This window comes from Rousettus aegyptiacus, unplaced genomic scaffold (genome assembly GCF_014176215.1).
Source record: "Rousettus aegyptiacus isolate mRouAeg1 unplaced genomic scaffold, mRouAeg1.p scaffold_m13_p_7, whole genome shotgun sequence".
Lineage (NCBI taxonomy): Eukaryota > Metazoa > Chordata > Mammalia > Chiroptera > Pteropodidae > Rousettus > Rousettus aegyptiacus.
Genome location: NW_023416310.1, coordinates 39353588 through 39367534, shown reverse-complemented (window position 1 = coordinate 39367534; position 13947 = coordinate 39353588). Strand labels below are relative to the sequence as shown.

General features: G+C 36.8%; 1 protein-coding gene across 1 annotated transcript in view; it reads right to left on the bottom strand.

Moving 5' to 3' along the window:
- Positions 1-662: 662 nt before the first annotated feature.
- The window catches only part of COMMD1 (copper metabolism domain containing 1), a 112739-nt gene continuing 99454 nt past the window's right edge, over positions 663-13947 (bottom strand). Inside the window, exon 7 of the mRNA XM_016163026.2 lies at positions 663-886. Within this exon, the coding sequence (XP_016018512.2) occupies positions 779-886 (108 nt within the window). The 3' untranslated portion in view covers positions 663-778. The remainder of the gene's footprint in view (positions 887-13947) is intronic.

Below are 13947 nucleotides of genomic sequence, written 5' to 3'. Positions count from 1 at the left end.
CAGCTTCTTCCTCTTAGAATAATCTTGGTGTCTCATATAACTTTTCTACTAGGATCTAGTTTTTACCTTAGTTTTCTTGAAGAAATTTTCTTTAAAAGTTTTATTTGATGACTCAGGTAAGATTTTCTGAGGTAAAAAAACCTCACATTACCTCAGCAGACATTTTCCTCTTCCCACAATCCTGACTTGAGGCAAGCGAAGCCAGTTTAGTTCTAGGTTTCAGAAAAACCCATGTTTCTCAGTAGCTCATATGAAACCAGACACCCCTCCCCACCTCTGATTTGGGCAGAACTAATCCAAATACCTAAATCAGTTCCAGAAACATCTCCAGTTTTACTGATGAAGGAGGGTCAGTAAATCTCTTCTAGGTTATCTAGGCAGGCTCCTCTAGACCTCAGCTCAGCACATACAGCATTTGGTCAGCCTTGTACATACGAGTAAAATGTTTTCTTCCTTCCTTTCTAATTCTTATATAATTTATCATGCATAAAATCCTACCCAGGAATAAACCACCACCACAAGGGTTTCTGGAGATAGGATCCTAGAAGCCTCCTTCTTAAAAAATGCTTTTACAAGTGCCCTCTGCATGATAAAGTATAAGAACTTCTGCAGTAGAACAACTGTAAAAGTGAAAGAAAGAAATACCAGTAAGCAGAGGCAGGCAAGATTTAAATTCGAGGATTTAATACTAATGGATGAATAATATTTTTTTAGAAAACAAAACAGTTCAGTAGGGAGGGATCATGAACACCTTTGCTTCAACAACTCCCATCTTCAGCTAGGCTGGCTGCATCAGTGTGCTGATACTTTCTTCGACCTCTGAGAGCTTCTTCAGGACTTGGTTAACTTTGGCCTCATCAAATTCCAAACACAGAAATTCAGATTCCTAGAAAACATAAAAGGATGTTTTAGAAGAGACCCTTCAAGATAGCCAAAGCTCTGAATCTGGCGTGACCCCACTCCAAAGGCCCTGACTCAGGCCTCTACACTTAAAAGATATTTGCCCAGCAAAGTAAATCTAACACAATGCCCTAAATGAAACTACTTCTAATGAGATGTTTTATAAATGGTAGAGGTATTCAAAATTCAGGTGTTCTCATTATGAGACACATGAGAAGTTCTCGTCTATCATCACATTTGATCTCACAATAACTTTTAAGTTAAGTACTTAAATATTGCTGTTTTACAGAGGATGACCCTGAGGTACAAAGAGGTTAACTTGTATCACAAATTCAGAAAAAGGCAGAGTCAGAATGTGAATGTACAGCTCTGGCTGACTTGAAAGTCTGTGCTATCTTCACAGTACCCTGCAGTGTAACAGTGAAAGAAGGATTTGAGTTGGTTCTGTGTTAGCCTGGTAATTGGGCTAACTTGGAATTTGTGATTATACTAGAAATTGTGACATGTTGTGACCAAATTGCTTGGGAAACATCGACGAGATAACTGAAAGAAAAACAGATCTTGAAATAGCCTTAAACATTTCTAGGGTCTTTCCACTTGCAGCAAGCCAGCTCTCCAAAATTTCCTTCATATTCCCTATAACCACTGTTAGGATCCGTCAATCAGCCCTAGACTGGGTAGATAACAAAGAAAAAGGCCTTTGAAGTACCGTGATAGAAATTTCATGTGCACTAAACAAATCCTGGGTACACACTGTTTTGAAGACAAGGACAAATTATATATATATCCAAGAGTGACTATATTCAAGATCCTCAAGAACAATAGTTATGTAATTTTAGAGCTGTATGAATCATTACAAATCATAAAAAACAACTGCCTTTTCGGATAATGAAATTGAGGCCCCAGGCATGTTAAATGACATGCCTGTTGTCCCTCTGTTGATGGCAGAGCTACTGGATCAATGCCTTTTTCTCTACATTTTCCTCTCTAAATACAATGGCATTTCTCATTCTCATCCCCAAAGAAGACCACAAGCCTCTTCAGGGAGAGAGAGCTTCTTTGTTATCAGCTAGAAGAACCTTTGGGAGCTGACTTTGAAAAAGCACCTTTGCTGCTGCTAAGCTGCTGTGCTGAGTCTATGCCAATGGCGCTGAATATCCCCCAGGAAAAACATGTACAGAGAGAACCAAGGGGCCTCTCGGATGAAAGTCTCCCAAAGGGATGGAAGGCAGCTTTCCGGGACTACAGGGAAATTTCTCCGTGTATGTGGATAGGAGTGGGGCAGAGAGTGAGCTTAGACACTGTCAGGTTTTCATTTAGTTGAAAGCAAAACTCAATTTTTTTAAAAAAGAAGAAACTCCCTGTGTTTGAGTTATAGGAAGAGTTATCTCCTTTTAGAAAAAGATCAAATTTATGGCAAGTTAGGCAGTTCAGTTGGCTAAATTAAGAGCAGATTTCAGATTTGAAAGCCTATTATTCTTCATTCAGTTTTACTGAGATCTTTAGCTTGACTTTAAAAAAAAAAATTAGCTTTTGAAACAGTGGTCTAGAAACAAATAATTACCAGAGTCTAACATATATGTTCAAAAAATTGGCAGAAAGATGATATAACCCATGTTTCATCTCAGTGAGAGAATGTCTGTTACAATGATAAATCACCTGGTTTTCCATTTATATGGGCAGAGATTATCAAGGACAGTGCTAATAAAGATAGGAATGCCTGAGTAGAATTTATTAATAAATAGTCAGGATCTTTTCTGAGATGGGATCATTAATTTGTTGTAAGTTTTAGTAATCACATTATCCTTGATTAGATCTCTTAAGTACTGATGAACCTCAGTTTATTTTTAAGGGAAATCAAATACTAAAAAGAAATAACATGCTAGATAAAGAGAACCAAAAGTTAACTAAATATTTTCCATCCACTCCCAACCTTTACCTCTCTCCCCTTGACACAATGCACAGTAAGTCTTAGAAAGACACGTTTAACCACGTATAAGTTTTGAAGAAACAGTTTACCCGAAACTGTATTATCAATGCCTAGCTTCGTCTAGTTGTGCTATCAATATTTCATCAGGAATTCAAGAGCCTTTAAACTAGGGCTTAACACACGAGGCTTTTTCAACTTTCACATTTCGCTTTTGTACCCTACAGAAAGTACATCTAATACACTTGAAAATTTCTTTGGAAAATCAAGTGATGCTTATTAAACCAGAGGCAGAAAGCACAGAGCAATTTGAAACCCATCACTTTTTTTCTCGAAGTTATCCATCTTGATCTAGGCCTAACTAATCATAATCATGAGACATGGCAAGACTAAATTCCTGTATTTAAGTATCTAAGTCAAGAGTCAGAACCTGCTTCTTTTTAGCAGAGTGTAGCTACAGCACAGGGTAGACTCCGAAAGTGATTAGCCGATAAATAATCATTATTAAGACTATGTACTTTGTGATCATGGGGAGTATGGCAATATATTAAATTCAAGAGTTTAAACAATTATTTTAAATTAGAAAAAAAAAAAGCAGAGGCAAAATATTCAAATATTCACTCCAAGGGCAAAAGCTAAAAAGTCATAAAACCCTAAGAAGGGATCTTGAGAGGCCACCGTCTCCAAACCACCACCAACAAAAACAACAAACTAGTTTTAATGACTTCCAGAGAAGGACAACGCATAGGTTCCTAAGGAACTCTTTTCCCAGGTAACCACTCTAACATTCTTCAGGAAATTCTTGTCAAGCCTAAATTTTTAATGGTTTAGCTAGAACTCATTTCCCAGCAGGATCAGAGAGTATAATGACTAGTTTACATAATAATCGAAAGCTGTTATTAACCAAGTGTTTGGTTTTCCCCATCTACATGCTAAGCTACCTCTGTGGAGGAAGTCCATTTAAATGACTGCCTTATCTAGGCCCTGTAAGCATACCCTGAACAATTCTTGGGTAAAACAATACTGTAGTGACAAAACGCCAAAAATAAAAAAGGACTATGACTTATTAAATATCTAAGTGAAACCATTTAGAATAAATTCAACATAAAACAAAATAGAAATCCTATAACCTATTTTTTATTGTATTATTATTTCTCATGCAAAATTTCCACAAAGCTTTATCCCCAATTTATTGGCATTATAATATTTAGCGTTATATTTAGCATTATAATACAACTTTGGCAAGTTCTAACATGTTGTAGTTTCTTTAAAAAATGCTAAAGTCAGGGAATGAAGGGGGAAAGCATGCCTTAGGATCCTGCTAACAAATACTGATTGAAGAAGGCCCCATATAGCTGGCTGGACTTCACAAGGTTTATTCCAAAATTTTTTCTTTTGGTGTTATTTATTGACACAAAGGTATTCCTGGCTGAACAAAAACTTTAGCCATCAGGCCTCTCCCTCTGTTTGGGCTGTGTTTTCATAAACTTAAATTAACCCTCTAACCTGCAGCTGTGCCACTCTGTCCTCTATGTTTAACACCTAGAGAGAGAACAAGGACATGCCGTGAAGGTCACAACTGGCACTGGCTTCTTGAAGAGCAATTATACAATAAATATGATTGATACCCAATAGCTTTGAACACTGCCCCCCAGAGAAGTTCAAAACATCTCCATAAGTAAACCTGTGTTCACCACTCATTCTCATACTTTCTGTGGCTTTCTCAGAATTATCATCGATACTGTCCCTTAACTCCTTCAGGAGACCTCGAAATAACTTCTCTGCAACAAAGGATCTTCCAAGTTCCTTTCTAAGTAACCATTAACCCCAAATTAAAATTTTACAGTTCCCTGAAAACTGTGCTGATTATTCTCCACTTGTCCTTTCCTATCCAATCTCTACCCTTCTCTCCCTTATTCTATGCCTCGTGAAGCTGTTCTCTGAGATTGTATCACTCCCTTGTTTCCTGGCTTACAGCTGGGTTCAGGCAAGAGGAAAGAGAGGTCAAGATACTTATTTTCCAACTCCCAACTCCTCCTCCTCTGCCATGTCCAGTATTTTTTATGTTGGGGTACTGTTTCTTCATTTCTCACTTTACTTTCTGGCCTTAATTATCACTTCAGTATAAACATAAAGATAAGTCTCTTTAGACTGCCAAAGTACATGGTCACCCAAAACAAATTCCAAAGATGAGCAGAGCAAAGATTTTCAGCATGCCTAAGGTGGTAGAAAGGCTGCTTCCAAATATAAATAACAGGGTAAACCAGAACCAATATTTGATTTTTTTCTCTTATCATTTGATATTAAAATTTCTTATAGTAGCATTTTGATATTAAAGAAGAAAAAGAACAACAATAGGAACAACTGTGGAAGATGAGATTTCATTAAGAATTTGCATCAAAGACCTTGATACCAGAAACATGGCCTCATTTCTATCAACAATCTGTTCTTAAATCCCATATCTAAACCAATGGATAGTTTATACTGTAGCTTAAAAACAACTTTAAAAAAAGAAATTTGTGATTTATACTCTTTAAAAATCTTACAACAAAATTTTTAGCATTACATATTACAACCAATGACCCTTACTCAGGCCATTTTTTTTTTAAAGTTGGTAGAAGAATTTTATTTCAAGGCTTTGGGTATTAATGTTTTTTTCTTCTTTTAAATTTATTTATTTGTTTTTTATGGTGACATTGGTTAACAAAATCTGATACGCTTCAACTGTATATTTTAATAGTAAGGCATATATATAATTTACATTGTGTGTTTACCTCCCATAGTTAGATTTCTTTCTGTCACCACATATTTGACCCCTTTTACTCCTCTATTTCTACCTTCTCTCCTCCCCCCTCCCCTCTGATAACCACTAGTTTATTGTTCATGACCATGAGTCTCTGTTTGTTTGCCCTGTTCATTTGTTGTTTTTAGGTTTATATCCCACATGTAAGTGATATCATGTGATTTTCAACTTTTCCTTGTCTGGCTTATTTTGCTCAGCATGATTACCTCGAGATCCATCCATGTTGTCACAAATGACAGTATTTCATCTCTTCTATGGCTGAGTAATATTCCATTTTATATATGTACCACAGCTTCTTTAGCCAAACATCTATCGTAGGACACTTTGGTTGCTTCCATATCCTGGCCACCGTGAATAATGTTGCTATGAACATTGGTGTGCAAATATCTTTTGGGATATGTTACCACTTTTATCCTGAGGAAATCCTTATTTCAAATATAACAGCCAACAAGTCCTACATCTCATGTGTAAAGAGCATGCTAACCCAATTTTCCAAAAGGGGAAAAAAATTGTACTGTAAATAACAAAGCAAACTATCCCATTAAGGATGAAAAAAGACTGAAATCAGACCCTTTTGGAGCTCTAAGACTACAACTTAATGACCAAGCAAATAAACTAAAAATGACTCACCCCAAAACTCAAAAAGTGTCTATAATGTGCCAAATAAGAGTTAATGTGGGACTAATGCAGGGTGTCCAAGAGATCTAGGAAAGAAGCATGAGAATGACACAGATTGGCTAAATGTTAAACCAAACAGAATGCAGAGTCCGCTACATGCTGCTAGACACGGGATTCTGGCTAATCAGTCATACGGCTAGCCCATGAGGAACCAACAGAACAAAGGAAGATTCCTGCAGAGATTACTAACAAATCTTTACTCATATCATCAACATTTACTCTACCGTAAAAGAAAAACAAAGCTGTACCCTATACAAAGATAAACCCAACCATTCATTCTATTCCTTATTCCTTATAAACAATAATTTTTCACAGAAACTAAAAAACAGATATAAACCCAATTCTCCAAACACCCAGAGTCTCATTCTCTGACTCTGAGAGGGGACCATGCTGTCTATGGAGTATTATTCCTTCTCTAATAAATGTTTCTCTGTGTCTAACTCTGGCTCACTTTTGAATTGTTTCCTGTGCAGAGCTAAGGACCCTATCTCTCTCAGTTCAGGGCTTGAGTCACCACTGGGAGGAGGGGTTGGAATTTGCCCAGTCCTGCATCACAAGAACTTAAAGAATTCACTCTAATAAATGAAAATAGTAATGTCTCAGCACATACTAGGAACTTACAGAGCAAGAGTAGCTTCTAAACGAAATGTTTATCCATATTCCCACAATCTCCTAGAAAAGCACACAGTACTAACCTGTGTAATATAAAAGCATTAACCATCACAGGACAACAATTACTGAGTTTTTCTGAAGATTTCAACAATCTGCTAAGACGAATTAAAATGCTTTAAAAAATTAAAAAGCCTCCACTCTCACAAATTCTAATTATGTTAGAAAATAAACTCTATGGGAAAATGAACTTTTAATCAGTTAACTAGAAACTCAAGGGAGAAAAGAAACATTGGGTATCTAGGAAGTTTCAGACCTACACTGATGCTAAGCTACCGCTAAACAAAGCTAAGGCAGCTAACTTCACAACTTTTCAAGTGGCACACACAGAGATTTATACATAAAATGGCAAAATTTTAAAATTACATCAAATCTTAATTATTCAGAGTTCTATTATCTGTGTTTCTGCTCCTTCACCTCCTCCTCCATCTTTTAAATATTTCCACAAAATGGAAAAAGTGAAATTTAAACCAGTTAATCTAAGTTATAGCAGCTCTGCAAGAAGTTTTACAGAAAAGGAGATCAGAGCCACTGGGAGAAACTTTAATCATGACATCAAATAACTACTTTTGAGAATCATACCCATATGGAGTAATTTAAGTCAAAAAGATCTTCTTATCCCAAATATTTCCCTTCCTTTAGTAACCAGGACTACTGTTCTCCGCCTAGATATCTTTAAAACATAAATACTCTCAGAAGAGATAATCCAAAAAGTCATTAACACCTTTCTATTACTTAAATCAGGAGATTTATTTTCTTCCAAAAAGAATGAACCCAAGTGGCCTGCCTTAAAACACAGGGACCTACCATTAAGAGGTGTAGGTAGGACACAAAATGTAAAAGAATTAGGAAAGTACCAAAGGCAAATCCTTCTCCTTACCCCATAACACACACAGATCCATAGGTGAAGTATCTTAAAGATCCCAGATCCATATTCTCCATGCCTTTCTAATCACTTAACCACTGAAGTTACTAGGCACCAGGAAAACCTAGGGAATCTTACAAAGGGATAATTAGCAAGATAATCTCAATGAAAACCAAAGGCTGAATTTATACACAGACACATCCTTCTGCTGCTGCACTTTCATTTTTATCTGTAGGCTCAGGGCCTGAAAGTCAACAAGGCAATGAGACTCTAAGAACACTGTCTAGTGAAGGGTTAAAGAAGTACAAATTAGTAGTTGATAGATGGTCATGGGGATGGGAAGCATCGCACAGGAAATGCAGTCAGCATTTATGTAATGGCTAGGTGAAGAGCCAGAGACAAAGAGCAATTAGGGGATCATTTTATAAACTATATAAATGTCTAACCAATGTACTGTATACTTGAAACTAATAAAACAAAATTAAAAAAAAAAAAAGAACGCTGTCCACTCAAAGTTTGAATTTCTGAGAGAAAGTGGGAGAATCCCAAGAACAGGATCCTGAGATTTTTTTGGTTTAAGATTTGCAAAAATCTGGGGTGGTTCCATAGAGTAGTGGTTAGCACGTCTGCTTTACGCACAGAAGGTCCTGGGTTTGTGCCCCAGTGGGGCCACAGTCCATACCCCATTGCGCCAGGCCCGGGTGTGCGCCGCGAGCATGTGGGAGGAGACGCCTGGCCTTCAGAGATCCAGTTCTTAAGGGAAGAAGGCAACATACATAGGTCAGGGTTGGAAGTAGGGTGAAGAGGGTGCAGGAGAATTAAAACAAACAAACAAACAAACAAATAAATAGATAGATTTACAAAAATCTTAACTGGAAAAAGTTGGGGCCATAATTTAGGAAAAAAGCTAGACATGCCTGTCTTGCCAATCGTATGGTCTAAAGGAACATGAATTTCAGCCCAGGCAACACTGACTTTGTTCTAAGAGGGAGGAAATAGTTTTGACCCTGCAAGAATGAGTGGTTCTTTCGTTGGCTGAATGATGTACTGCTAAACCAAGACCAGCACTATTCTTCTTCCCCCAGAGATTTTAAAGCAGCTTGACATGTATTCTGCTCCCCATTACAGGTCAGTGGATAGCGAAAGGTAGGGGTACCATCAATCTTCATTTTACCACTGGAAAAAACTAAAACAAAAGAAACCCACAGACTAGCCCCAGTCACACAAAGCCCAGAATTCCCAGCTCTTTGATTCAACCCATCTCCTGCTAACACTCACGTCTGACTTTGAATCTGGACACTTTCAAACCCAAATAGTGTATACATGTAACAGAATAGGAACTAATTTAAAATGTCTGCTTTTATATTGATTTACATAAACACCAGGACTTAAACATTTGCAAAGATATTTCAGAAGCATCCAACAAAAGAAAATAAAATGGAGCCAAGTTATATAAACACTAAAAGCGTAATACAATTAGATCACTGGTTGATTTCTATGTTGTTCAAAACATTGTGCTCCAGTTCATCTGACAACTTTTCATTTTGGGTAGGATTAATGTTTAGTTGTTTAGATTTTCTGTATTCTGAAAAATTCTGGGTAAAACATATTTGGGTAGAATACTATTTTCAGGTGTTCTGACTTGATCCGTAGGAAATCATATCAGCTTCTGGATAAGTAGAACTAGTTCCCATGCAAAAATGGACAAAGAACAACTGCTGAATAGATGAAAAGGCAAATCACACTGAAGGAGGGAGAAATTTCACTTAAATCTCAGAGAAACCAAATGATAAAACTCTTTAAAACTTGTAAGAAAAAGTGTATTGTTGCTAATTTTAGTTTAAAGTTCAGATTTCAGCCCCTGTCATTTCTAATGAGGTACATTCCAGAGCGGACTCATTTGTAAATCGCTTTGACAAACAAAAATACATTTACATGACAGAAACAGAGAATATTAAAAACAAAACAAAACTCATCCTCACCACTGGTCGGGCAGGAACAAAGTATGTATTGGCAACTGCTTTCTAAGGGGTTCTAGATAATCCACAGATTAAGATGAGGGAAATATCTTAATACATCCAATAAAAAGGAGTTTGGCAATGAATGACAAACTTTTGGCAGAGGAAGAAGATAGAAGCAATACTGATCAAACCAATTCTGGGAGTGCAGATTTTTTTCCAACTAAAGGGATCACGAACTTACTTTGCCAATAGCATCAATCTATTCCCAGTGTTCTTAATGAGGTGTCCTTTAAGTCATTATCAATAGCACAATTAAGCAGAAATAGGTATAGTGAAAAAGTAGCATTTCCCTCGGCCCTTCTCTTGAGGAAGCAAATATATAAAAAGGGCAAAGGTAGAAATGACCAAGGATAAAAGGACTTTCAAATTCAGATGATGATGATTTGGGATAAAAAGTTTTAAATGATTTTTTTTCCTGAGGTTATGGGGAAAGGGGGCTAATTTTGTTGAGTTTCCAACAAACTTCAAGTAGTTACATTCTGAGGTACTAGAGGTTGGGACTTTAGCACATAAATCTGCAAGGGACACAATCTCCAGTGCTTGAAGGATCTAGTGTTTATCAAGCATCGGATAAGTGTTTTCCGTTGATGATGATGATGATGATGATCTCACACATGACTCTAGGCTTGCTGTTCATATCATACAGAAAAGGATTTCTAATAGTCCAGAAACAAGAAAACACATTTATATAAAAGCTACTTGATGATTGCTCACGTCTGCCGGCCCGGTTTGGCAGAAGCCATATCTGGCCTCATCCTCACTGAACTTAATCTTGAAATGTCACTTAATCTATTGGGGCTGCCAGGATAAAAACTGCAAGGAAGGGGATTGCTCGCCATACTTTGTTCCAAAGTCCAGCCCTGGAGACTGACTCAGGGTCTGGCACACCATTCTGTGAGAGAATATGGGGATGAGGGAAAAACAAAGGATTTATAGTCACTGCATGAAGTTAGTCACTAGCCTCTGTAGCTCAAATAACTTACTGCAGACTTCTGGAGGTAGCAGAAGAGAGGAGATTGCATTTTTACTATATAGGGTTGAATTCTGACATCACTTAAGTGGCTGGGCCTTTGTTCATGTGCAATAATCATCCCTCATATTAAGCTGGTGCTTGACAGTTTAGAAAGTGCCTTGACATGCATAACCTTATCTGATCCTTAGAATAGCCATGTTAATTAGAAGAGTCCAAGCCAGAAGTAAGCTTCTTTGAACAACTGGAGAAGTGACAGACCTTGTGCATCTGACCCAAATCAGATCTTTTCAGCTATATCCGGCCCGGCAGGAAGACTATGTCAGATAATGCAATGGATTTTATGGCTTTTGATACACTTCTGATCCAATTTATGTAGGAAAACAAAGGCAGGCCTCATTTACTTAAAACTGCCCACAAATTGAGAAAGCAGAGATTAAAAGTTCAGTCCTTTGCAAAAGACAGAGTAAAGTAGTCAGGTCCTAACTGGAGAAGAAATGGACTTTCTTATTTGGCCACCATTTTTTCAGTAGACTTGGGAAGCAGTGGAGAGAATAGAAAAATTTGAGGGGGATGCAAATCATCTCTGGACATGGGGAAAATGAGATGCCTAAAAATGAAATGCCACAATTGAAAAGAAGTCAGTCTGGAAGAACTATTGCAAGAACTGGCAGGAGAGACTGTGGGAAAAGTGTGACAAATCTGAAGACATAAGCTAGTTTAGGGGGACACAGACATTACAATAATAATAATATTAACAGCAATGATAACAATGGCTAACATTTATTGAACACATACAAAATGCCAGACATTACGCTAAGTGTTTTACATGCATCAGTTCACATTGGTGAGGAAAATTTTATCCCATTTTATGTATGAGGAAAGTGAGGAAGGATGATCAACTTGTGTAAGGCCACACAGGTGGTAAGTGGCAGCGGCAGTTTTAAACCCAGGTCTGTCTGGCTTCAGTCTGAGCATTTAACCATTTCACAATCCTGACTCACATTCATATGTAACATAAACGTCATCATTAATAGTCACTAAGTACCCACATGTGAAAGTTATTCTATGTTTCAGTTAACTTTAACAATGACTCAAAGGAAAGCTGCATGTTGACAGTCAATCTGAGGTGGCCTATAAAAACATCTTGATAGGGAATGAATACATCCTGGTGGCCTATAAAATATTTCTAGCTTAATTTTAAATGTAATGGGGCAACGGCACAGCTAAGTTAACATGTGCATGTGACCCAGGCAGAGAAGCATATTAGCAAGAGACTAAGTTATATTATTCTGTGGCAAGATGGACTTTTATTCCCTCTTTCTCTGTGTGTTTGGGGATGAGTTGGGGAGGGAGAAGCAGGGAGGATTTAGTTATATAGAGAGCTATTTGTCCCATCACTAGGAGAGTTGGAGGCAAGGTTTAGCTTTGTTGATCTATGGACTAATATGTGGAGCTCCTTGAATGAGACACCTTCTCCCATTATCTCAAATCATAGTCGGCAGAACCAATATACTTGCTTAAACCTGGGATTCTGTCCATCTTTAATCAGAGGAATTCCCAATTCTGCTTTGTTGTCTAACCCAAGAAAACCAAATTGTTCAACATGAGAAAAACCACAACAGCATTTATAGGAACTTCTGGAATGCAAAAAGATAAATACATTAAATTGTGATTTTAAACTTTTAACATCCTTCCTATTTGGCCTACATCTAGTCTCTGGCCAAGCCAAGGATAAACAGGACTAGGTAGAATAAAGGGAAAGAGAGCTCTTGATAATGCCTAAAATAGAATAGTTCAGTCATACATAATTAAGGCCTGACTAAAAGCCTAAAGAGAATGCAGCCAGCATGTACACTGTTACAATAAAAATAAGCAAACAAATAATTAGTAAAAATTAATAATGCTTACTCTGAGACAATCCTTTCTGTGAAAAAGAACACACTTATCATTCTATCCAAGATTATATTAATAAACCAGAAATATGAACTATCTGAGGCATCGAAAGAAATGGGACAAAAATATCAGTGAAAACTATTTATGGGAAGAAAACTGAGGTATTTCCCCAAAGGAGGTAGAAGAAAAACATCTTGACAGAATAACAATGTAATTCCTCTGTGAAATTGCAGTCTATGTTTATCTCTTCAACTTGGTTTGGCAAATTCTTTGCCAATGGAGGAAGCATGAATAAAATATGGTCCTTACCTCTTGGCTGAGATGCCTCAGTTGGGTTTTGCTAGTTTTTGATGTATTTTAGCAACATATATAGAATAGAAAACATTTAAAATTTTCTGTTACATCACTTCAAATATATAAAAAATATGACCAAAAAATGACTTTTATACTCTTTCTCTAGATTCACCATTTGTTCAAGTGTTTATATTTAGCCACATTTGCTGTCATTCTCTTTCTCACACAATCACTTGGGAGTAAGTAGGAGATGTCATGCATCTTTATCCCTAAAAATTTTAGTGCCTATTTCCTAAAGGTAAGGATATTTTCTTATGTAGTCATTGTTATATAATACTGATAAACATTAGTATCTAATCCCGTCTCTATTCAAATTTTACCAAATGCCCCTATAATGTCCTTTTTAAAGTTTTTTTTCTTATTCCTAAATCAAACCTACAATGACACTTTGACTGCATTTGGGTGTTATATATCTTTAGTCTCCTTTAATCTGGGATAATTTCTCATTAGCCTTTCTTGTGTTTCTTAATCTCGACACTTCTGACGAATACAAGCTAGTTACTTCACACAATATCAATTTGAGTTTGTCTGATGTTTTCCTTGCGATTAGATTCTATGTGTATGCACATGCCTATCTACATACTAGTTCCTATCTCCGGTAATTAGTGAATACAGGCTTTGAAGTCATACATACTTAAATTCAAATCTAAATCAAAATACCACTTTCTAACTCTATGGCTGGTTAGGTTTTAGTTTACTAATTTGTGAAATAGTGATTTTAACAGATTTAACTGGTAAGACTGCTGTGAAGATTTAATGAGATAATGCATCTAAAGCAATTTAACACAATTTGGGGGGAGTAGGTAAAACTGTATTTTACACCTCTCTGTTTTAATCACAATATCTCATGCCCAGCAACATTAA